This window comes from Eptatretus burgeri, chromosome 3, assembly GCF_056783735.1.
Source record: "Eptatretus burgeri isolate ZD-2024b chromosome 3, Ebu_testis_v1, whole genome shotgun sequence".
Lineage (NCBI taxonomy): Eukaryota > Metazoa > Chordata > Myxini > Myxiniformes > Myxinidae > Eptatretus > Eptatretus burgeri.
The window spans coordinates 69,324,902-69,350,640 of NC_140963.1; the positions used below are offsets into that span (position 1 = coordinate 69,324,902).

At 51.0% G+C, this 25,739-nt stretch overlaps 1 protein-coding gene across 1 annotated transcript in view; it reads left to right on the forward strand.

Annotated features, from left to right (window-relative positions):
• Positions 1–25,739, forward strand: part of LOC147030134 (uncharacterized) — a 137,467-nt gene that overhangs the window by 1,318 nt on the left and 110,410 nt on the right. The window contains exons 2-9 of the mRNA XM_085872165.1: positions 4,560–4,603; positions 5,141–5,239; positions 6,857–6,906; positions 16,379–16,436; positions 16,710–16,804; positions 16,943–17,029; positions 17,208–17,267; positions 17,533–17,640. Of these exons, the coding sequence (XP_085728291.1) occupies positions 4,560–4,603; positions 5,141–5,239; positions 6,857–6,906; positions 16,379–16,436; positions 16,710–16,804; positions 16,943–17,029; positions 17,208–17,267; positions 17,533–17,640 (601 nt within the window). The remainder of the gene's footprint in view (positions 1–4,559; positions 4,604–5,140; positions 5,240–6,856; positions 6,907–16,378; positions 16,437–16,709; positions 16,805–16,942; positions 17,030–17,207; positions 17,268–17,532; positions 17,641–25,739) is intronic.

The window sequence follows — 25,739 nt, forward strand, 5'->3', positions numbered from 1 at the left end:
TGGCTAGCTTGCAATGTTTGCTTCACATTTCTGAACCCCACCTTTTGGCTGTGGTTTATGCTGCTCAGCTGCCTTTTGGTACGTATTGCATCCTCCGACTCCGGAGGTATTGCAATACATATAATTGCTCTTTGTAATCACATCTGATCTTGCTTATTTCTTGAACTTACTTATTTTTTGACTTGCTTTACTTTCAACTCACGGATAATTTTTATTTCTTATTTTATTTTATAAAAGCCTCGCTTGTAGTCAGTATTTCAACACGATGTATTCATTAGCAGTGGCCTGTTTGGCGCTCATGATACTGTGTTTCCACGTTAAATTTTCACTTGATTGTATGTTAATGTCCTAATTGTTAAATTCATGTCAAAGCACACTTGTATAATCATGTCTTTGTTCTCGGTGTTTATAAATGTACAAGCTTCTCTCCATAAGAGTTGGATCACATTTGAAAGGGGAGTCAAAAAGTTTTCCCCATGAAGATTTTTCTGATCCAATAACCTGATTTCAATTGTAACGGCATTAGGAGAATCACCCACTGCTGTGGGAAAGTGTAGACAGTTGTAGGAAACTGCTATTCATAGGAGACTGCTTAAACAATTAATTTTCTCAACCAAATGTTGAGAGACAGAGAGAGGTATGCTAACCAATGTGGGAAAGATGAGTGAAGTGATGCTTGGGTGTGAGCCCTTCTTCAAAACAAGATGGAGAACTGAGGATTGAGAGAAGGTACTTGTAGATGGAGGGTAAGGGCTTGGGATTAACAGGGATGGATGGATGGTGGGAGAGGGAGTGGTGGGGATGTCCAGGTTCATGGGTCAAAGGGAGAGGGTAATGATGCAGTAGTTGATGGAATGGTGAGGATGTCAGAGGCTCTTTCATGACTCATTCTTGTAGAGGCAGGAGGGGGGGGGGAGGATCAAACGTTTGGAGAATGAGATCAAGGGTCAAGTGCCAGCAGCATTAAAAAAAAAAAAAATCACCAGAAAATAATTTTTTTGAAAATTATTCTTATAATTGAAAGTTGCAAACGAACTGAAATATCCCATAAAAATAAAATGGAAATAGAGAAAAGGAAAAGCTTGGGGAAAGGAACGAATGAGATAAAAGGACAGTATGCAATTTGAGGATTAAAAAGGGAAGGAAAGACGACTGAATGGAAGGAAAAGATAAACAAAAGGTGGAGACAGAGAAAAGACGAGGAAAAAAAAAACATGAAGTCGATATTAAAGGACGAAAATACACTGTTCCATTTGGTACAAGCCTATCGAGTTTGAAAATAATGTCTCGTTGCTCCTTGTGTTTTTGGTTGTTTTGTTTGAAAAAGCAAGGAACAAGGAAGAAGGAACAAGGAGCATATGATGTTCAACCTCCGTATTTGCATGACATCGAATCGACAAACATTTTTCTTTCTGTTGGACTTTAGAATGCGGAGTAATCCCCCAAATGTAGTCCAGACTTGTCACCTTGTGCTTGTCATATTCCGAGTCCACTCAAACTCAAAGACAAGATCTCGGTGGCATTAAACTCTATTAAGTTTACGAATGATGATGAAGATGCCGAATCGCAGCCTGAAACTTCCATGTACTTGTCCCAAATATTTCCACGCAGATGGCATCAAGGCATGACAACATTGATTCAATAAAGTTTGTTCGTAGCAGGGGGATACCTTGAGAAATAGGTGGCTTCATCAATCACCCTGAACATTTTGATTTCTTTCCACAGTAAAAAAAAAAATCCACTTTATCCTTGAACTACCCTCGTATATAGAAAATGTACTGTGGCATGTTGTGTTACACGGTCAGAGATAAAACATTTTGATTGAAAAACCTTTTAACTTCAACTCCTACATGGGATTTAAACCTTGGGTCAGAGCCTCATAATGCAAATACTCAGACCCAGTCATGTTTTCTACAACTTATTTTTAATAATAACATTAATAATGAGAAGAGCACTCGGTAGAGCGCATACATCCGCCACATAATGCCTGATCCACGACAACATATCGGGACCAATACATTTTTGAAATATCATGCGATACAGTACTTTATCGTTTTTGGCCCTTTCAATGGTAAATAATCACTTTTAAAATTAAATAATCCTCGTATCTGGATCCGGATTGAGATCACCAAAACCGAATCAATTCATCCTTGCAACACACCCAACATGTCCACCAAGTTTCATCTGAATCTGAACACGTTTTTGAGATATCGTGTAAAAATATTGTTTTTTGGCTGTATCTCACAATGGTGAAGAATTACTTTAAAAATTCTAGAAGTCGGATCCAGATCCAGATCTTCACCAAAATCGAATTAGTTCGTCCTTGTCCCACACCCAACTTGTCCACAACGTTTTGAGATATCGTGCGCACAGACAAACAGGCAGAAAGGGGTGAAAACATAACCTCCTTCACCTTCGGTAGTGGAGGTGATAATAATATGAGTTTCCTTGCAGAGAACTTCGACACAGTGGAAGGCCATTAGAACCATTAAAGCCTGCACTATTATGAGCAACTTATGGTTGGTTGTCAATGCTTGATCCTTTGAAAATGCTGAGAGTCAAGTAGTCGGAGTATGAACCACTGACATCCAAGATTCAGATCAGACACTCTAACCATGCCGCCACCGAGGCTGGTAGGATGCAAACAGAGATATTAATATCCCTTTTGCTCTGTAACTAACTTGTGTTGATAGTTTCCTGCAGTTGCCGTGTTGAGCCCCCCCCCACCCCCCACACAGATGTACAGCACTGTACTTTGGTTTTCCTCAAGGTTATTGTCCTGCATCGCAATGGCACCACTTTGCTGAACTTCCTCTTTTATCGCTTTATTATGATTATTTTTTCCCTGTCATTCTTCCTTTGAAGATGCTTGTATTTCCTTGAAACATCGTGCCGTCAAATCTTTCATTGTGCGAGTCACATTCAAGGTATCGTTCGTGAAATTAGCAACTGCATTCTTGACCGTCTGCCTTTCGCTCTGCAGTGGGAAACTGCCGTTCTCCAAGCTTGACTCTTGGTGTTTGGATATTTTCAATTAGGTTTCGAAAATAGTCTTATCTGACTTCCTGTCAGCGCAATGCCACCAGACACCTCGCTTGGCAGCCACTAAAACGCATCGGGCTGCACTGTATATTTTAAGGCAGCATCCGTTAAATGTGTTTCTTAAGAATGCCTGGTTGTTTTGAGTACGTTGGTGTTTTCATAACAATTATTACTTTGATTTCTCTTTGAAGTCTCATCCCAAACTGCCTTTCTTTCTGCCTTTTTGATGCAAGGCAAGTAACCCCGAAGCTCTCATAATCCCTCAACCTTCCTTCTTTCCATCTTCTCTTCTCATTCTGCTTCGTCCTACATTCTATGTTGAATTTGTCAAGTTGATGAAGTTTTTCAGCAGAACCGTTCACGTATAAGATTATAGCGAAAATGCTGACTCGCACACTTCCTTTTTGAGGTGGTTGGTTTTCTTAATTTTAAGGATAGGATCTTTCATTTTCCCTCCTAAGTGCTATTATTTATTTACCCTTTCTCCCTTCCCCCCTTTTTTACTATCTGTAGAACCTCTCCTTTTACTTTCTCTCTCGTCCTTTGTCGACTTCTCCCAGTGCTTCCACCCCCACCCCCCCCTTATTACCTCTGCCACCAAAGGTGGATGGAAGTTATGTTTTCACGTCTGTCTGTCTGTCTGTCTGTCTGTCTGTCTGTGCTGGATATCTCAAAAATTTATAGATGGATTTGGATGAAACTTGGTGGAGATGTTGGGTGTGTGAGAAGGAAGAGCTCATAAGATTTTGGGGGAGATCTAGGAGCTAGAATGTTCAAAGTGATTTTCACAATTGAGAGATGCGGGTAAAAACGATATGTATGTATGTAGCACAATATCTCAAAAAGTTGTGCACAGATGATGACAAAACGTGGTGGATGTGTTGGGTAGTTGAGAAGAACAAGCCGATTCGATTTTGGTTCAGGCCCGGATGCTGATGTGGCCCGTCAGTGGGATACAAAGCGTAAACTGTCCAGCCTGTTGGAGGTATGCGCTATACCAAGTGTCGTTCTAGTTTAAGCCTGTTCAATTTTTAGCCGCGTCTCACGTAGCGAATGCTGGCTCGAAGAGAGCCACCGCGTTGTTCTTCTTCTTCTTGTTCTTGTTCTTCTTGTTGTTCTTCTTCCTCTTCTTGTGAAGACAAAACCTTTAGGACTCGGCTCTTTTATATACAGGATCCGGATCTCCTTAAATACTAAACACTTGTACACATCCTCACATTGAGGGTGCCTTTTGAGAGCGTCTATCATGAACTTTTAAATATATTCGGACATTTGCTTTAAAGTTTCGAAAAGTTCACGTTACTATTTAAAGATTATTCCATTTAATGTGTTGTAATTTCGTAAACACACGATTTTCTCGTCATGAACAGGAGCCTCCATGACTGGTCTCGCTATTGGCTCCATCAAGGCACGTGACGAAATATTGGAAGTAGTTGTTGTTATTGCCTTTAGGACGCGGCTCTTGGACACATTCGTCCTTGTTTTTTTAACTTCCTGTTCTTTAACCCTCTCAACAGGCTTTCTGCAAAGGAGGAAAGGAAAGAAATTGATCAAGATGCTGGTAGGAAAATGTTGGCTTTTCTTAAATTACATGTTTAAATGAAATAAAACATCGCAATGCAAGCAATAAATCTGTGCATGTGTGTGCACATGCACACATCTGATACATGAAACAGTTTGAAATATAAGCTGCAAATACACAATCATGTTTTGTAGTTCCAGTAGTATACTCACCATGCAAGCCATCTGTTGAGTTGTATTCAATTATATTGGCTGAAGGTGTAAGCTCGATTGCTTACTGGATCCTGGAAAATGAGTAATTGCATCACAAACCAGGTCCACATAAGATAATCTTCCGCTGTGCCTTATTTATTATAGTATCAATGCCTTATTAAACATCCACGTTTACTTTAATCAGTGACGGCAGGATTTGGATGAGAATATTATGATACAACGACATTGCGTCATTAGAAGGTGCTGCATTGATAATGCACTTTGATAATGACAATGATTATAATAATAACATGCTATCTTGTATCTAACCCTTTTTCGAAGAGTGGCCAAAGGTTGTGATTGCATTTTTGCCTGTGTATTCCAGGTTCATTTTGTCGTTGTCTGGTGGTACCAAGAGATGGTGCAGGATTTGGGTTCACTGTCAGTGGAGATGGCCCTTCCTTCATCCTGTCTGTGCGCCCCGGTACATTGCCCATATGATTGAAATTTGCGCAAGAACAAAACCCAGAATGAAACACTTAGAATAGAAGTCAAAGCTCCAAAATACACTTGTGCAATCTACAGCATTTACCGAAACTTGAAATCAAATCCAGAGCTTTAAAACTGTTTTGCTTCATGTTTCTGACTTATGAGAAGAAATATTATGCGTTCTTCAAACTAACAACTTGTTTTTACTGCCGCACCTTATCCTACTCCAATGAGACCGTGATGCTCTTACAAGTGTGCACTGCAACGAGACAACGATGCCATTGTGTAGGCTGCGGTGGGCCGCGGAGTCTCGGCGAAGGCAGACACAGGCCACGGAGGACCGACAGTGCCCAGCGCGGGCCACGGAGGACCGACAGTGCCCAGCGCGGGCCACGGAGGACCGACAGTGCCCAGCGCGGGCCACGGAGGACCGACAGTGCCCAGCGCGGGCCACGGAGGACCGACAGTGCCCAGCGCGGGCCACGGAGGACCGACAGTGCCCAGCGCGGGCCACGGAGGACCGACAGTGCCCAGCGCGGGCCACGGAGGACCGACAGTGCCCAGCGCGGGCCACGGAGGACCGACAGTGCCCAGAGCGGGCCACGGAGGGCCGACAGTGCCCAGAGTGGGCCGCGGAGGCCGGTGGCGCCCAGCGCGGGCTACAGAGGCCTGGCACCGCCCAGCTCGGGCCGCGGCCTCTTTGGCAACACCCCATGTGAGCCGCGCCTGGGCCGGTGACACCCCCGCGAGGGCTGCAACTGGGCCGGCGATGCCCCAGTGCAGGGTGCAACTGGGCTGGCGATGCCCCGCACGGGCCGCAACTGAGCCGCGATGCTTCACGCAGGCTGCGTTTGAGGCTGGGCTGCAATTCCTCATGCAGGCTGAGACTGGGCTGTGACGCCTCATGCAGGCTGCGGCTATGGCTGGGCTGCGATGCCTTGTGCAGGCTGCAGCTGTGGCTGGGCTGCAACACCTCGTTCAGGCTGCGTTTGGTTTGCGTCACCTCGTACAGGCTGCGGTTGTGTTGCGATGCCTCATACAGGCTGCGGTTGTGTTGTGACGCCTCGTACAGGCTGCGGTTGTGTTGCGATTCCTCATACAGGCTGCGGTTGTGTTGTGACGCCTCGTACAGGCTGTGGTTAGGGTTGCGATGTCTCGTACAGGCTGCAGTAACGTTGCGTCGTACAGGCTGCGGTTGTGTTGCGATCCCTCGTACAGGCTGTGGTTGTGTTGCGATGCCTCGTGTACAGGCTGCGGAAAGGGTTGCAATGCCTCGTGTACAGGCTGTGATTAGGGTTGCAACGCCTTGTGTACAGGCTGCAGTTCGGGTTGCGACGTCTCGTGTACAGGCTGCGGTTAGGGTTGTACCGCCTCGTGTACAGGCTGCGGTTAGGGTTGTGCCGCCTCGTGTACAGGCTGCGGTTAGTGTTGCGATGCCTCATACAGGCTGCGGTGAGGGTTGCGACACCTCGTGCAGGCTTCGGGTCGGGTTGCGATGCCTCGTGCAGGCTGTAACCACCTTGTGCAGATTGTGATTCAACTGTGCGGATTGTAATCCAACTGTCTCCTTGTGCAGACTGTAACCAGATGAACATTTTCCTTTGTGTTATAGATGGTGCTGCAATGAGAGCTGGAATTCGTCAAGGAGATCGTATTCTGAAGGTAAAATCGATGTGTGAAATGTCATTCCCCGCTTCTAAAATGTTTTCGCTGGAATAATATTGGAACTTGTGTAATATTGAGGACTAATTTTTATAAAGTGCAATTTGAATCGGCACAACTTGTGTACTGACCACTTGACCACCATCATTGCAACTATTTTTTTTTTACATAATCATAATACCTATAGTGGGGCAACTTAGCATAACAATTGTGCATTTTGTGAGGAAAGCACCAAATTTGGCACACTAGTAGCATATCATATTATGAACAGATTTGGATATTGGGCCATCTCAAATTTTTGATGGCAGTGGAAAATGGCTGCCACAGCCATCAGCGGCTGAATTTGAGATGGCCCAATATCCAAATCTGTTCATAATATGTTAGGCTACTAGTGTGCCACATTTGGTGCTTTCCTCACAAAATGCACAATTGTTATGCTATATTTAGCTAAGTTGCCCCACTAGTGGGGCAACTTAGCTAGATATAGCATAACAATTGTGCATTTTGTGATGAAAGCACCAAATTTGGCACACTAGTAGCCTAACATATTGTTGTAGATTTCCGCCCGCCGGCGTGCGAACGAACGCGTCGAACCAATAGCGGTCGCTTCACCCATCGAACGGACAATCCAGTCGCGGCTTTCCGGATCAACGCCAGAAACCAGCCACGGGTGTGTTTTTAACCACACCACAACCTTGTCCGCACTCTACCCGCGCTGCAGTGTCCGATCGCCAAATCTTCGATTTACCTAATTATTCGCGCGGGAAGGTTACCAAGAGATTGTACCTCAACGGGACCGCTTGGAAACGAGCCGCTTAAGCAGCTCACTTCCTTTTGGGATAATCGAGCAAGGTATTATCGCGCAGTCCCGTTGGACCCGATCACTTTACCGGCTATTTAAAAACCAACTATATTCCGAGTGCAAGATGGGGCAGTTCAATGAGGGAATGGACGCAACGAACAGGTTTACATTCACACAAGGACATTTATTATAATAAAGCACGTATGCAATTAAACAAGGCAAAACACATATGCAATTATACAAGCAACAAAAGCACGAAAAAAGAACTACAACCGTCTACTTATTATGTACAGTCACTTGCACTTAACAGCAGTTCCTACTTATTAGACGGGCCCACGGACACACGTACGCACACACACACACACACACAGACCCAATAAATGGTGGCAGAGGCCTTTAATAACGAGCTCCAGCTCGGAGGACAGGTGAGCTGAAAACCAGAACCTATCTCAAACCTCTCCACCTCGTGTGGTCTTCAAGTTGTTCGGACCCGGGCTCCAGCGAGAGCGAGCTGGATCCAATCGCCAAGAGCCGCGATCCTTCCCGAGCTCCCGCGAATCCTCCCGCGCTTCTCAACACGTGCTGGTATGGTGAGACGAGGCGCCGATCCTTCCTTCGATGCGTCGCTTCCCCGAGGAACCACCTCCACGAAGAGGTCGATGAGTCGCACCAAGCCGGGAACCAAAATGGAGAACAAAGAGCTCCACGAACCAAGAACAAGAAGCCACCACTCGCAGCTCGAGCCGAGCGACCGGCTTAACTTCCTTCCAAACAGGGCAGCTTGAAGCAAAAAGCTCTCCCGAAGCTCACGGAACCATCAAAGCAAAGAGCCTCCAAGAAGCCTCCTCCCGAGCCAGGCCTCAGCCGAAACTCACTGAGCCAGCCGAAGCAAAAAGCTTCCGAAGGCCTCAACCCTAACGCAAGCCAAGCAGGACCCGACGGTTTGCTGATCGACTACTCTCAACTCCCTTCTCCAACTCTGCCCACGAACAAAAGAAAAGATCTCGTCCTTATCCTTCTCCGCCCCCCCCTCCCCAGCGTGACTCATGGCTCATGCCCTCGTGCTCCATCCCCCGCTCAGCCATAGGTGGGAGGGAGTTGTTGACATCATGAGTCACGGGACGACAGGGTTCTTCTTGCTCTTCGCAGAAGAGGGGGAGGGATGTCTCCATTGTTCGTTCCAAACTATTAAATCGATCCACAGTGCATCTAATCGATTTCTGAACATTTAAACAATGGAAGGTGAGATATCTAGGGAACAAGCACTTATCGACATAGCTGACTAAAGGAACCTGTATGTTGTGTGCAATCGAATTCCAAATTCGTAACAACATTATGAACAGATTTGGATATTGGGCCATCTCAAATTCAGCTGCTGATGGCTGTGACAGCCATTTTCCACTGCCATCAAAAATTTGAGATGGCCCAATATCCAAATCTGTTCATAATATGGTAGGCTACTAGTGTGCCAAATTTGGTGCTTTCCTCACAAAATGCGCAATTGTTATGCTATATTTAGCTAAGTTGCCCCACTACAACTGAGTATTGTTGACCAGACTGCAACCTACTGACAAGATGCAACCACACCTGAGGTGGTTAGCATTGAATGCTGAAGTCGAGACTTCAGGATAGCCATACTATGGCTGTTATGCATAAACTGAGTAGTCGTTGCCACCTGTGATCCTGCGGGATGTATTGTTACGGATTTGGAAACCTTGTGCATACAAACAGCCAGAGTCCCCGTAGTTCAATTATTTCTATAAGTATGTGTTTATAGTTAGAATCCCTCCTTCTGTCTAATGGGAATTTCGTGTGTGTGCTGAGAGTTATTTTTAGTTAGGTTTTGACAACAACAACAACAACGTCACCGTCCCTCAATCGACCCAGTCGCCATTGCCCACGTGTTTTTGGCTGAGGGCGTGGGCGGAGCCTCCGTCGCTTTGGATCGAGGCTCCGCTCCAAGGAAGGGCATGGACCGTTTCCTCTAGCCAATGAGTGAAGGGTGAGAACCACACGCGTGCCCCAGCCAATCGGGAGGCTGACCACAGGTCATCTGACAGCCCCCCGTCCAATCAGGAGGCGAGTGGAGAGAAAAGAAACCCCTCCCACCTCAAGAGAGAAAAAGAGACGAGAGGACGGCTGACAGGAGTGTTCGTGGCGATTGCGGAGCGGTCTGTGGTCGTTCTTCAGCGGTCTGCAGTCCTGGTGGTGATTGTGGCTCGGTCTGTGGTCGTTGTTGAGCGGTCTGCAGTCTTGGTGTTGACAACGCCAAGGTCTTGGTTTGTCGTCCCACCGTAGTGGTTCAGGGTCGTTGTGACCGCACGAGGCAGGACAGTACACTGGCCTGGCTCTACCGAATAGACCCATGGGGTCAAGTTTCGTGTGTGTGTGTGTGTGTGTGTGTGTGTGTGTGTGTGTGTGTGTGTGTGTGTGTGTGTGTGTGTGTGTGTGTGTGTGTGTGTGTGTGTGTGTGTGTGTGTGTCTCTCCATGGGCCCCGTCTGTAAGTAGAATTGTATAAGTGTTTTCCTTTCCTTGTAAATTACATTTTCTTTATTCGTGATAACTCTGCTCTGTGTCTCCCTCCCGATTAATGTCAAATAAAATCCCTGTTAAATGTACCAGCTTGTTTTCTGTGCTTTCTCTCATTGGCCTAGCAAGGTGCGTATTGAGAAATAGTAAAGCCGTTCGTGCCGTAAATTGTTCATTTGGTCCGGCGCGGCTTTGGTAACTTCCGCTTGGTTACGCCGGATCCGAGTCGGTGATAGCGACTCGATTCGGACAAAGTCGGCCAAGGGTGTGGTTTTCCTGGTAGTTGGACGGCGTCAGTACTTAGGTAAATTGGAATTAGACAAACGGGACCCTACTTCACACGTCGAAATATTGGCGACCACGGTCCGCTAAGGGACCCGTGAACTCTCGGACTTATCCGAGAGTCACGACCTAAATTCCAGGTGTTCGGTGGGAGACGACTCCACTGCTCCATCCCCTGGTTGTTTATTGCCACCGAACCCTGGCCCACAACAAATTGGTGTCCGGAGTGGGGTACGAACCCCTCCATCTCCATAGAAAATTTGTGGGGTTCGAATCCATACAAATTGGTGATCAGGAGTGCGATTCGGACCTTCCGTCTCCATAGAGAAATTCACGGGATTTGGATCAGGGGTGTACGGAGCAAAAACCCCTGTTCCCTCCAAATTACGAGCATCAAAATTGTTCTCAAATATGCACCATGGCGGGTCAAAATGAGCTGGAGCTGGAGCTGGAGCTGGAGCAGGTGTGTTTAGAGGTAATGTTAAAGGAATCCGTGGCTCAGGAAAACAGTCTGTGAGGAATAAGCACCCTTACCCCAGGGTTGTGAAAAGTGGCAATGCCGTTCATCTGGTTCTTTTTATTATCATAACCGCACCACTAAATGTAGTCAGTGGGAGCAGCCAGGGCAGGTGACAGTGCAGCAGGTTATGGAGCTCATGCAAAGAATGATACAAATGATGGATGCGGATGCGCGAAGAATGGAGGCGAGTATGCAAAGATGGGATGCAAGCATGGAAAGCATGGAAAACCGAATGAGGGATGATATGCAAACACAGCGGGGTGAAATGCAGAGTATGGGGTTGAACCTGCAGGCGAGTATGAAAGAGGTGAAAGGCAAAATGGCAGATGAGATCGGCACGGTACGTGGTGGAACGACCGAACCGAGGAGGAGTGTGGAATGTGTTCGGCCCGCAATTGAGACGGGTGAGGTCGGGATGATGAGAGACGCCACCACAATTATCGGGGAAACTAAAAAAACTCGTACACGAGGGGACGACGGAAGAATTAAAGGAGATGACGGAGACGCAGAAAATAAAAGACGAAAAGCCAGGAATTAATGGAAATAATAAATGAGGTGACGGAGACGCAGAAATCAAAAGAGGGGGATGAATTGCATGAAACTGAGCAGGACACACACAAGTAGAGTTAGCGAGGGACAATGGGGTTGAGCTGGTGGAATGTATCGGGCCCGGTGCGAGCATCAGGATAGCCTCCCTCAGGAACAGAGGGAGATGGTAGGCTCCCTCGAAGCAGATTGCGACCAGGTAGGTCCGGTCGAGCCGTGCGAGGTAGACCCGGTGTATGGTGCGAATGAGTGCACGCGGAGTTTGTGGGGGGTAGAGATCCCGGAACCGCTTGAGTTAACACGAATCCCCGATGTAAATGTCCCAGTGTGTGTGGTAAAGTGTATGAGTGGTGTGAGTAACATGGCATGCGCGAGTGCGTGCATGGAATTGGTACTCGGACCGATCCAGATGGGAGACTTGAATGGCGATCCTGGTAGGCCGCACAAAGTTGTTTGGATGACCGCGCCGGCTCCACCAGACGCTGCGTGCGAGGTCCCTTCCGTGTTTTGCGAACGGCCCAAGCGCGCACGTTTGCGCGATCGGAAGCCGGCGCCAGAACGTCTCGTGCATGGTACAAAACCGGCACGTGCATGGTTAAAAGGAAGGTTGGATGAATTTGGAACACGCGGGTTCCCATGTGGGCGCGTGTGCGGGGCATCACGTGCTGCATGCCGCGTGTTCTGTTCGCGGAACGCTCGGAGCAGGTCCACGGGACGATACGTTCCGGCTGGCCTGCACGGGAAACCGCGCAGGTTTAGTGTGCGAGTGATGTCACTGGGGACCTCACGGCGTGAGAGGCGTTTGCGAGACATGCAGAACGGGTTCCCGGGACGATGCGCTCGTGCGGGCCTGCACGGGAAACTGCGCAGGTTCGGTGCGTGGGTGACGTCACTGGGGACCTCGCGGCGTGTTTCGTGCGAGCGGCCCGCGTTGGCTCGCATGGCAGACCCTGCGAAGGTGAGCGCTTGTTTTGATGCGCAGGGCAACGACATGGCCCCAGGTATCGTCCGACGGAAGGGACGAACGGGCCTGCCGTAGACCGCCGTCCTGGCGGTGCAAGGAAAAAAAAAGGCCTACTCCAAATACACGGCCCCGGCCAGGATGTGGTAAACATCCTGCTTGGGCATAGGAGCACTAGTTCGTGGGATGGGGTTAGCGTCGATAGACCGGCCTCATGGGGTATGAGTAATTCTCCAGGGGGCCCGTGGAATGAAATAGTGAGAATGTTAGGTTAGATTTAGAATGGAAAATGGATTTTGGGAGACACGGACCGACATGGAATGTGTAGTGGGGACTTAGATGAGCTACGTAGAGTTAAATGGAATGTGCATTAGTGTAAGGAATGACGGGGAGCACGAGTTAGTTAGGGGAATTTAGTTTGCAGAATGGCTGTGTTGAGTGTGAGTGAATTGGAAGAAAAAAAGTGAAAGATCCAATGAATGCATATGGGTCAGCAGGCCCGAGTGTGGGACTGGAGTGAATTGGGAATGCATGGTGCGAATGAATGATTGGGGGGAGGAGTGAATCCCACCCAAGGGACCCCGGGGTCAGTGTAATGTTAGTCACTCACCCTCCCTCACTCGACCCAGTCGCCATTGCCCACGTGTTTTTGGCTGAGGGTGTGGGCGGAGCCTCCGTCGCTTCGGATCGAGGCTCCGCTCCAAGGAAGGGCATGGACCGTTTCCTCCAGCTAATGAGTGAAGGGCGAGCACCACACGCGTGCCCCAGCCAATCGGGAGGCTGACCACGAGTCGTCTGACAGCCCCTCGTCCAATCAGGAGGCGAGTGGCGAGAAAAGAAACCCCTCCCACCTCAAGAGAGAAAAAGAGACGAGAGTACGGCAGACAGGAGTGTTCGTGGTGATTGCGGCGTGGTCTGTGATCGTTGTTGAGCGGTCTGCAGTCCTGGTGGTTTTTGTGGCACGGTCTGTGGTCATTGTTGAGCGGTCTGCCGTCTTGGTGCTGACAACGCCAAGGTCGTGGGTTTGAGTCCCACCGTGGTGGTTCGGGGTAGGTGTGACCGCACGAGATGGGACAGGTACCCTGGCCCGGCTCTACCGAATAGACCCACGTGGTCCAATTTCGTGTGTGTGTGTGTGTGTGTGTGTGTGTGTGTGTGTGTGTGTGTGTGTGTGTGTGTGTGTGTGTGTGTGTGTGTGTGTGTGTGTGTGTGTGTGTGTGCGCGTGTCCGTGTCCGTGTCCGTGTCCGTGTGCCCCGTCTGTTAGTAGAATTGTATAAGTGTTTTCCTTTCCTTGTAAGTTAAATTTTCTTTATTCGTGATAACTCTGCTCTGTGTCTCCCAATTAGTGTAAAATAAAACCCCTGTTAAATGTACCAGCTCGTTTTCTGTGCTTTCTCTCATTGGCCTAGCAAGGTGCATATTGAGAAATAGGAAAGCCGTTCGTGCCGTAAATTGTTCATTTGGTCCGGCGCGGCAATCGTAACTTCCGCTCGGTTACGCCAGATCTGAGTCGATGATAGCGACTCGATTCGGACAAAGTCTGCCGAGGGTGTGGTTCCCTCGGTAGTTGGACGGCGTGAGTACTTAGGTAAATTGGAATTAGATAAGTGGACCCTATCTCACGCCGTCAAAATATTGGCGACCACGGTCCGCTAAGGGACCCGTGAACTCTCGGACTTATCCGAGAGTCACGACCTAAATTCCGGGTGTTCGGTGGGAGACGACTCCACTGCTCCACCTAGTGGTCGTTTATCGCCACCAAGCCCCGGCCCACAACAAACAGTATTACCACTCCAGTTATGAAATTGGGTTGCTTTAAATTTATCCCTCCAGGAATTCCAAATGAACCTGTTGCAGAAACACGAGGTGAACCGTTCCTTATGAGATAAATATATTGTTACGGCCACAGGTACCGAGAGTATTATGGAGGGTTAATCCTCATTTCTCCTCGGAAGATCAGGACCTGGGGCCACCGCTCACAATTAACTTCGTGGTCTGGTGGGTTGCATTGCAACCACGAACGCCAATCAGCTAACCTCGAGTTCCAGTGTCCACCATCTAATTTGCCATTTAACTGAAGGTCACATGGCTTCCTGGCCAGGGTACGTGCCTTCGGTGATGCACCAATCTTATCTTGATTCGAGCTTAATTAGGGCAGCCGAGCATTTACTGCTGGTGCACGCTGACGATGACGGGTTAATTCGTTTGGGAATTTCCTCTCAGTCTATCTAGGTTTGGACAATGCTGGATCAAATGAAGAAAAGGATAAGCATGGACAGGTTGAAATGTCAACAAGGAATTTATTATTCAGAAAAATATAATAAACTGGAAAAGTTTTTATTTCCTTGTGGTGTAGATGAATTCAAATCAATCAAAATAATCTCAAACAAATAAAGAATTAAATAGGCATTGATAGAAAAATAGATGAAGAGCAGAAACGTATCACTGTACCTTACTTAACAATGAATCTGAACAGAACCGTCAGGAGCTGTCAGCAACGGTCAGGAACTGTAAGTCGCTGTCACCAACAGTCTGGAACCGTAAGGACCTGTGAGCAATAGGCTGGAACCATAAGGAGCTGTCAGCAATGGTCTGGAACTGTAAAGAACCATCACCAGCTGCCAGGAACCATCACCAGATATCACCAATGGTCAGAATCTGTAAGGAAACGTCACCAGCAGCTGTCACTAATGGTCAGAAGCTGTAAGGAACCGTCACCAGCTGTCACGAACTGTCACCAATGGTCAGGAGCTGTAAGGAACCGTCACCAGCTGTCACGAACTGTCACCAAATGACTGGAAAGCGGTCCTCCCGTCCTTTTTATTGGCGATCAGTGTGGGCAGAGCCTCAAGCAGACTTCAGCCAAATCCACCTTGCCCATTGGCACATCGCTGCACGTGACCTCCAACCGTCAATCTCGTGATCATCCCTTCCTCGTTCAGCTTGGCTGCATCATTTTTTCTGAGGGTGTGCCTGTGCCGCTAGTGCAACGCTCCCGTTACCAGTAAGCTGGTACTCATTTTGCCGACCTCGGAAGGATGACAGGATGAGTCGGCCCACCTGGTGTTGATTCAATGGAACGGGGCTTGAACTCGAGACCCTAACATTTTAAGCCAGTCACCCGGACCGTTAAGACAACACAAGGCTTACCTTGCACATGCTTCTTCTACTCTCCCAGCAATGGATGGAGGCCCTCAGTGTCAGACATGAGATCGGGGCTGTCTCTCTCGACATATCTCAAGCTTTCGCAATCCAGTCTGGTATCCTGCCTTGCTCTGCAAACTTTCTGCTCATGCCTTATGGCATCCAAGGCCAACTCCACTTTTGGATTGTTGACTTCCTGCACTCTCATAGCCAACGTGTGGCTCTCAACGGAATCCTTTCATCTCCTCTCCTTGTCAAGGCTGGAGTGCCCCAAGGCAGTGTTCTCGGTCCCATCCTATTCCTGATCTTCCTCAATGATCACTCTGACTCTCTGGAAAATCCTCTTTATCTCTTTGCTGATTACCCCACCCTCTGCCACGACATTCCTCATCTTTCAGAAAGATAGGCAGCAGCATCTTCCCTCTCTTTAAATCTTGAACAAATCACAAACTAGTCAAAGACTTGTGTGGCAGGATGTCACAAAGGCGAAAGGAGGTCGATGAAATCACAAACTGGTCAGACGAAGTCGTCAGAGGCATGATGTTTTTATGAATCCTATTTTTGACACGATTTATCACAATATTGATCGTCATGAGCAGTGATTTTTTTTTTGGGGGGGGGTTGGCATTTGAAAAGGGTGGAGGATATTAGACGCACTCGGAACTCAAAGGCATTTTCTGTTTCAGGTGAACAGCGTCGATGCTACTGATAAAAGCCACACTGAGGTTGTTGATCTTATCAAAGGTGAGTGTTGTGCTCATCTCTGTATATCATTTCACAAACAAACTCTTCATGAAAGTGCTTTTGGCACCTTTGCTTAGGGTGGTGCTTCTGTGTTGCATGCACTTCCCCAAAATTTTCGTTCTTAATTTTCATTTCTTTGTGCAATAAGAATCTTTTTGTACCCAATTAACAGATTTTTCTCACTTATTCCTCTCTCTCCCATGACTTGTTTTTAACCTCCATTTATTTCTTTTAATTCATTCATTCCCCTCCACCCCCACATCCATTCACCAGCTGGTTCACATGTGGCCCTGACTGTGTGTGGGGAAGGTTCTGTGACACAGTCGACTCTGGAAAGTGAGGCAGACTCCTCGAAGTCAAAGGAAAAGGTCAGAATATAACTTGCTGGCATGTAAACTCAGCCAACAGTGGAAACATTAAATAGTAATAATGAAATAAGTATGATACAAGTTGCACAAAAGATATTTTGAGCAAGGTTTGTGCTCATCTGCCAATTTTGCACTCAGGCCTTTTTAGATTTGGGCGAACCTCAAAGTCAAGCGGATGGTGAAGGATCATTGGAGACGACTCCTTTCGGCACTCAAGAACCTGAGGTATTGAAAGGCAGATGGTTTTATTCATATCCTCGTTCCGCTCCTGCCATTATGACATTACCAAGGTCCTCCTTTTCATGCTTGCCATCACATGACCCTTGATAAAATATCTTTCTGTTTTTGTTGTTGTTCATTGCTTTTGGCTTTGGCTTCCTCCTTCCATGTCCTCATGATTTAGGTTGATCGACAGTCAATTATGGCTGCAGAAGATGAGGAGTTTCCAATGGAGCATGAGCAGGTGAGATGTCATGTGATGTGTTTGGATTTGTGATGCTGGATGGGGGACAAAGAGTGTAATGGAAAAGGAGCATAACGGATCAAATGAAAATGTTTGTTTTCACCAAGTGTTTTGGGAAGTGGACATTTTAGAACAACAATGCCACATGCTTGCCCTTCAAAAAGATCATCACAGAAAAGCAAGCATTATTGTTAGAAAGGCCATCTTTATAGCCATCTGATTTGGTTCTGCATTTTGATTTTGCTCCCTTTTTTTGCCATCCTAGTGTACCACCCATGCTCCCTATACCACTATGGCGACCCTGCTGGCTCGACCTTGTCATGCTCTTGTTTTTGCTCACTTCACATTGGAGCAAGAGCAGCCAAACGAATTGGTATGCATGCAGTCACACTCACCACAGCACTCAGGCTCTGTGTTGTATTTCGCTCACGCTGTCTCTATCCCCACCATTCTCCCGCCCTCATCATCACCCCCCCGACATTTCTCCCCCACCCGCCATCTGTCCCCCCCTGTCATCTCTCCCCCGCCCGCCATCTCTCCCCCTGTCATCTCTCCCCACCCGCCATCTCTCCCCCACTGTCATCTCTCCCCCACCCGCCATCTCTCCCCCATCATCCCCCCGTCATCTCTCCCCTCCTGTCGTCTCCACCCTCCCCGTCGTCTCCACCCTCCCCGTCGTCTCCCCCCCGTCGTCTCCCCCCCGTCGTCTCCCCCCGTCGTCTCCCCCCGTCGTCTCCCCCCGTCGTCTCCCCCCCGTCGTCTCCCCCCCGTCGTCTCCCCCCGTCGTCTCCCCCCGTCGTCTCCCCCGTCGTCTCCCCCCCGTCGTCTCCCCCCGTCGTCTCCCCCCCGTCGTCTCCCCCCGTCGTCTCCCCCCGTCGTCTCCCCCGTCGTCTCCCCCGTCGTCTCCCCCCGTCGTCTCCCCCCGTCGTCTCCCCCGTCGTCTCCCCCCGTCGTCTCCCCCCGTCGTCTCCCCCCCGTCGTCTCCCCCCGTCGTCTCCCCCCGTCGTCTCCCCCGTCGTCTCCCCCGTCGTCTCCCCCGTCGTCTCCCCCGTCGTCTCCCCCCGCCGTCTCCCCCGCGCCGTCTCCCCCCGCCGTCTCCCCCCGCCGTCTCCCCCCGCCGTCTCCCCCGCCGTCTCCCCCGCCGTCTCCCCCGTCGTCTCCTCCCCGTCGTCTCCCCCCGTCGTCTCCCCCGTCTCCCCCCGTCGTCTCCCCCGTCGTCTCCCCCCGTCGTCTCCCCCCGTCGTCTCCCCCCGTCGTCTCCCCCCCGTCGTCTCCCCCCGTCGTCTCACCCCCGTCGTCTCACCCCGTCGTCTCACCCCCGTCGTCTCACCCCCGTCGTCTCACCCCGTCGTCTCACCCCCGTCGTCTCACCCCCGTCGTCTCACCCCCGTCGTCTCACCCCTGTCGTCTCACCCCTGTCGTCTCACCCCTGTCGTCTCACCCCCTGTCGTCTCACCCCTGTCGTTTCCCCCCTGTCGTCTCTCCCCCATCATCTGTCTCCCCCCCGTCGTCTCCCCCCGTCGTCTCCCCCCCGTCGTCTCCCCCCGTCGTCTCCCCCCCCCCCGTCGTCTCCCCCCCGTCGTCTCCCCCGCCTGTCGTCTCCCCCGCGTTGTCATCTCCCCCCGTCGTCTACCCCCCCGTCGCCTCCACACCCCCGTCTCCCCCCGTCGTCTCCCCCCGTCGTCTCCCCCCGTCGTCTCCCCCCGTCGCCTCCACACCCCCGTCTCCCCCCGTCGTCTCCCCCCGTCGTCTCCCCCCGTCGTCTCCCCCCGTCGTCTCACCCCCGTCGTCTCACCCCCGTCGTCTCACCCCCGTCGTCTCACCCCGTCGTCTCACCCCCGTCGTCTCACCCCCTGTCGTCTCACCCCTGTCGTCTCCCCCCTGTCGTTTCCCCCCTGTCGTCTCTCCCCCCATCATCTGTCTCCCCCCGTCGTCTCCCCCCCGTCGTCTCCCCCCCGTCGTCTCCCCCCCCCGTCGTCTCCCCCCCGTCGTCTCCCCCCGCCTGTCGTCTCCCCCGCGTTGTCATCTCCCCCCCCGTCGTCTACCCCCCGTCGCCTCCACACCCCCGTCTCCCCCGTCGTCTCCCCCCGTCATCTCCCCCCGTCGTCTCCCCCGTCGCCTCCACACCCCCGTCTCCCCCGTCGTCTCCCCCCGTCGTCTCCCCCCGTCGTCTCCCCCCGTCGTCTCCCCCCGTCGTCTCCCCCCGTCGCCTCCCCGTCGTCGCCTCCCTCGTCGTCTCCTCCCTCGTCGTCTCCTCCCTCGTCGTCTCCTCCCTCGTCGTCTCCTCCCTCGTCGTCTCCCCCCGTCGTCTCCCCCCGTCGTCTCCCCCCGTCGTCTCCCCCGTCGTCTCCCCCCGTCGTCTCCCCCCGTCGTCTCCCCCCGTCGTCTCCCCCCGTCGTCTCCCCCCGTCGTCTCCCCCCCGTCGTCTCCCCCCCAGTCGTCTCCCCCCCCCGTCGTCTCCCCCGTCGTCTCCCCCCCCGTCGTCTCCCCCCCGTCGTCTCCCCCCCGTCGTCTCCCCCGCCGTCGTCTCCCCCGCCGTCGTCTCCCCCGCCGTCGTCTCCCCCGCCGTCGTCTCCCCCGCCGTCGTCTCCCCCGCCGTCGTCTCCCCCGCCGTCGTCTCCCCCGCCGTCGTCTCCCCCCGCCGTCGTCTCCCCCCCCGCGTCGTCTCCCCCCCGTCGTCTCCCCCCGTCGTCTCCCCCCGTCGTCTCCCCCCGTCGTCTCCCCCCGTCGTCTCCTCCCCCCCGTCATCTTCGCTCCCCCCATCATCTTCTCCCCCACCCCATCATCTTTCCCCCGTCCCCCCTCCCCGTTACGCCCCCCTCCCGTTACGCCCCCTCCTTACTCAGCCTCCTTCCCTTCCCACCCGCACCTTCTTATCACTCCCCCACCTCTCTCCTCCTCCCACTTTGTTCCTCCCTCCCCCACTTCTCTCTGCTCTCCTCACTTCTCTTCTCCCGTACATGACTTCTCTCCACCCACCTCCCTTCCCCTTCGCCCACCTCCCTTCCCCCTTCGCCCACCTCCCTTCCCCCTTCGCCCACCTCTATTCCCCCTTCGCCCACCTCTCTTCCCCCTTCGCCCACCTCTCTTCCCCCTTCGCCCACCTCTCTTCCCCCTTCGCCCACCTCTCTTCCCCCTTCGCCCACCTCTCTTCCCCCTTCGCCCACCTCTCTTCCCCTTCGCCCACCTCTCTTCCCCCTTCGCCCACCTCTCTTCCCCCTTCGCCCACCTCTCTTCCCCTTCGCCCACCTCTCTTCCCCCTTCGCCCACCTCTCTTCCCTCTCCCCCCGCCCCTCTTCCCTCTTCGTCCAACTCTCTTCCCCCTTCGCCCACCTCTCTTCCCCCTTCGCCCACCTCTCTTCCCCCTTCGCCCACCTCTCTTCCCCCTTCGCCCACCTCTCTTCCCCTTCGCCCACCTCTCTTCCCCCTTCGCCCACCTCTCTTCCCCCTTCGCCCACCTCTCTTCCCCCTTCGCCCACCTCTCTTCCCCCTTCGCCCACCTCTCTTCCCCCTTCGCCCACCTCTCTTCCCCTTCGCCCACCTCTCTTCCCCCTTCGCCCACCTCTCTTCCCCCTTCGCCCACCTCTCTTCCCCCTTCGCCCACCTCTCTTCCCCCTTCGCCCACCTCTCTTCCCCCTTCGCCCACCTCTCTTCCCCCTTCGCCCACCTCTCTTCCCCCTTCGCCCACCTCTCTTCCCCCCTTCGCCCACCTCTCTTCCCCCTTCGCCCACCTCTCTTCCCCTTCGCCCACCTCTCTTCCCCCTTCGCCCACCTCTCTTCCCCCTTCGCCCACCTCTCTTCCCCCTTCGCCCACCTCTCTTCCCCCTCCGCCCACCTCTCTTCCCCCTCCGCCCACCTCTCTTCCCCCTCCGCCCACCTCTCCCCCTCCGCCCACCTCTCTCCCCCTCCGCCCACCTCTCTTCCCCCTCCGCCCACCTCTCTTCCCCCTCCGCCCACCTCTCTTCCCCCTCCGCCCACCTCTCTTCCCCCTCCGCCCACCTCTCTTCCCCCTCCGCCCACCTCTCTTCCCCCTCCGCCCACCTCTCTTCCCCCTCCGCCCACCTCTCTTCCCCCTCCGCCCACCTCTCTTCCCCCTCCGCCCACCTCTCTTCCCCCTCCGCCCACCTCTCTTCCCCCTCCGCCCACCTCTCTTCCCCCTCCGCCCACCTCTCTTCCCCTCCGCCCACCTCTCTTCCCCCTCCGCCCACTTCTCTCCCTTCTCCTCCACTTCTGTCTTTTTCATACCTCTCCCCCTTCTCACACCTCTCCCCCTTCTCACACCTCTCCCCCTTCTCACACCTCTCCCCCTTCTCACACCTCTCCCCCTTCTCACACCTCTCCCCCTTCTCACACCTCTCCCCCTTCTCACACCTCTCCCCCTTCTCACACCTCTCCCCCTTCTCACACCTCTCCCCATCCTCACACTTCCCATTCCTCTCACCTCACTCTTAGATTGAGACGTACCCAACTCCTCATTCCCTTTCCCTACTTTATCCACTCTCACCCGGCCGTGGACAGACACTGTTTCTTTCTCATCTGAGAAGGTTGAGATGTTTCTAGAAACCTTAGATTCTAAATCTGTGACAGGCCCTAATGGAATTGGCACTTGCATTCTGACAACCGACCTCACCACTATTGAATTTCCGATTCCTGCTTTGTTTCACCTTGGTCATCTTCCATCTACCTGGATGTCAGCCATCATCAATGCATTACAAAAAAGAATGCATAAAAAGATCCTCTTACCTCAATAGGCTTATTACAGCGCGGCGACATCGCGCTGTTGTATGATTGGCTATTCTGTCCTGTGTCTTCTGTCACACTTATTGTTGGGTGTGATGTGGGCGGAGATTGCCAGGTGAATTGTGGGCGAAGATTGCCGGGTGGATTGTGGGCGGGGATTGCCGGGTGGATTGTGGGCGGAGATTGCCTGGTGGATTGTGGGCGGAGATTGCCGGGTGGTTTGTGGGTGGAGATTGCCGGGTGTATTGTGGGCGGGGATTGCCGGGTGTATTGTGGGCGGAGATTGCCTGGTGGATTGTGGGCGGAGATTGCCGGGTGAATTGTGGGCGAGGACTGCCGGGTGGTTTGTGGGCGGAGATTGCCGGGTGGTTTGTGGGCGGAGATTGTGGGCGGAGATTGTGGGCGGAGATTGCCAGGTGGTTTGTGGGCGGAGATTGTGGGCGGAGATTGCCGGGTGGTTTGTGGGCGGAGATTGCCAGGTGGATTGTGGGCGGAGATTGTGGGCGGAGATTGCCGGGTGGATTGTGGGCGGAGATTGTGGGCGGAGATTGCGGGTGAATTGTGGGTGAGGATTGCCAGGTGAATTGTGGGCGAGGATTGCCTGGTGGATTGTGGGTGGAGATTGCCGGGTGGATTGTGGGTGGAGATTGCCGGGTGAATTGTGGGCGGGGTTAATGCGGAAGAGCGACATTTTTTGTGCTGAATTGTTTTCTGTGTGACGCCGGAAGTTGATTTTCTGAGCAGGAAGTGATAATCTTCCTGTTCCATTAGTTGTTGACGCGCAGCGTTGTAACTGTCGTTCTTCATTGTTTTTTCTTTGTTTTTTGCACGTACGAACTTTTTTTGATAGCGCGGTGACATCGCGCTGTTATATAATTGGCTATTCTGTCCTGTGTCTTCTGTCACGTCTCCTGTCACACATATGGCTGCATACGTCCCTTTGATCTGAGGGCTATAAATAGAAATTTGTCCAACGTCACAACTCTTCCCATCATGCATGCTAATTCACCTTGTCTGCATTTAAATTTTATAACTGCAAAATTGTTTCATCAATCTTAACCTGGACTTTTACTGCCCCCAGCCGCGCGGTATCGAAGTATTCGCTTCTTGTTTCCAATTATAATCAAAGTACAGTCATGGAATCGATCATCGCAGTGGAGATCAAATTCATCCTTTTCTCCAATGACCTGATCACGGACCATCAGCTTCATTGCTAACCCGGTGACTCCACCCTGGATATACTGCTGCTACTTCCCTTGTGTTACAGGTTTGGGGAAAGGAGCAGCAGTTAGGTTTAGGCGTGTGTGTGTGTGTGTGTGTGTGTGTGTGTGTGTGTGTGTGTGTGTGTGTGTGTGTGTGTGTGTGTGTGTGCGTGCGTGCGTGCGTGTGTGTGTGTGTGTGTGTGTGTGTGTGTGTGTGTGTGTGTCCACCATTGATTGGGAGGAGACAAATGTTGTCTGATGTTGAATGATTAGGGTAAAGTGTCCCATCCTTTGTTCTACTATGCCGGGCCGGGTGAGGCTACACAAGACTGCGATAAGGTACATTTCCCTCCCATATCTCTGGGGATAGCTCCATGCTATCCACTCTCTGACTCCTGCTGCCATCGCACAAGTTCATCAACCTGGAGTTCTCAACCCTGTGGTTTCCCCTCTTCCTTGGCCAGTTTGAGTACTTGAATGATTGTGAATGAATATTGGCACAATGGGGTTGGGGAGGGGGGGTGGTGGTTGGTTTTGTGTATAGTTCCTTTGTATCCATTTCTGCTGTTGTATGGATTCTGCTGTGTCTTGTATGTAATAAATTATTTATTTCTTCAGAGCGGAGTGCCTCTTTTGCCACCATTTTTGGCACACTGATGTTTGGGGTCATTTGGTATCTCGGGGATTGGATTTAAAGTAATCCTGCTTCATATCCAGCGTGCTATTAAGCCCTGCCAGAAAACGGACCTATGGTAACCCTTGTGCATGGTCCCGTGTAAAACACTGGTAGTTCTGCTATCCTGGAAGCTTCATCTTCAGTGTTAGGCAACCAACTCCATTGTGGTTAATTATTGTCAGGAGGTTGCTATCCATGTGACACTAGTAATGGATGGAGGTCCTGAATCTCAGATGAGAACAGGGCAGTCTCTCTGGACAGATGTCAACCATTTGACGCAGGCTGGCACTCCATCCCTCATTCCAAGTTCTCACCCAACGGCATTCGAGGCCCATTCTTCTCATGGCTTGCTGGCTCCTTCCACTCTGGTATTTGACATGTGCCTCTCCAATGGCACACCATCATCTCCTCTCCTTGTTGAGCCTGAAATGCCCCAAGGCAGTGTCTTTGGCCCAGTCCTGTTCCTCATGTTCATCAACAACATTTCTGATTCTCTGGAAAATCCTTATCTCTTTACTGACAATTGCACCCTCAACTTCATCCTTCAGATAGGTACGCAGCAGCTTCTTCTTACTTTGCACACCTTGATGGAATCATTATCTGGTCCAACATTTGTAAAATGTCTTTCCACTGAGGCAAAAATCACTTTCTCACTCTGCCCCTCCGAAACATCCCATATTCTTCCTTGACAAACCTCTCAAAGAAGTTGAATCCCTCAAACTTTTTGGCCTCACTTTCAGGCATGATCTTTCGTGGGTATACCATAGTTGAAATTTAGCCGCCAAAGCCAGCTTCCAACTGGACTTCCTTCATCCTGCCTAGTATTTCCTTTGCAAATCCGAACGTTTTAACATAGCCTTCATCTGCAGCTCCATTGAGTCGTGCACTTCATTTTGCGATGATTCTCCTGCCTCACACCTTTCAGACGCTTATGCCATGGAGTCAAAAGTCCTCAACATCATTGGAGTATTCCATGAAGAAGCTAAATCCTAGGCCTGCTTCTCCCGCATTGCAGACTGGTTACCACCTCCTCTCTGGTCTTACACCTTCTGCCTTCTCTTTCCTATGTCTCCGCCATGTTTCTCAAGGTCTCACGTGCACAGCACTGCGATTAACACACTTCGGGTGAAACTCTCAAAATTCTCTGATTCATCATTATTAAAATTATCGCGTTAAATCTTTGAGATGCCAAATTTCCTGCCGTTGAGCAATTTGGAAATAGAGGAGCTGAAAGGTGTGTAAAAAAAAAAAATATAATAAAATCTCCTGAGTGCGTTTTCAAACCTCAGGCAATCACCGCTCGGCTATCAAGGATGACACGGCAGAGTTTTGGAACTATTCACATGATGACACTTGTTGTGGAGCAGAGGTGTGTGTATGTGTGTGCTTGATTGAACAATTTGTGTGCTGTTCCTCGATAGATGTGTGTCCTGTTCCTCAGATGGGCTATAACTGGGCATCCCATCTGCTGGCATTCATTGGTGGACATTAAAGATACCAAGGTGTCCTTCGCAAAGAGGAGGCGAACTATTGCTGGCACCCTGGCTAAATTCCAAATTCCTCCCTTGACCTCTCCTGGGAAGGCAAAGCAAACCACCCAGTGTAATCCTCGTCATCGGGCTGCTTTGGCAGCACCGAATCTGCCTTCGGGCAGAACACCAGAGACAAAGCGTGGTCGTGTGGTTTTTAAGGTTTAAATGTTATTTTATGCTTTGCAGTGTCAAAGCATTTTGTCTGTTGACTTGCTTTCTTTTTAATACAGTTGCTATTTTTGTAAGAGACTTTAAATATTTCTTCTTTGAATATGGTAAGAAAGGGGAAATAATTGATTGCAGCAAAATGTCAATGCACCAC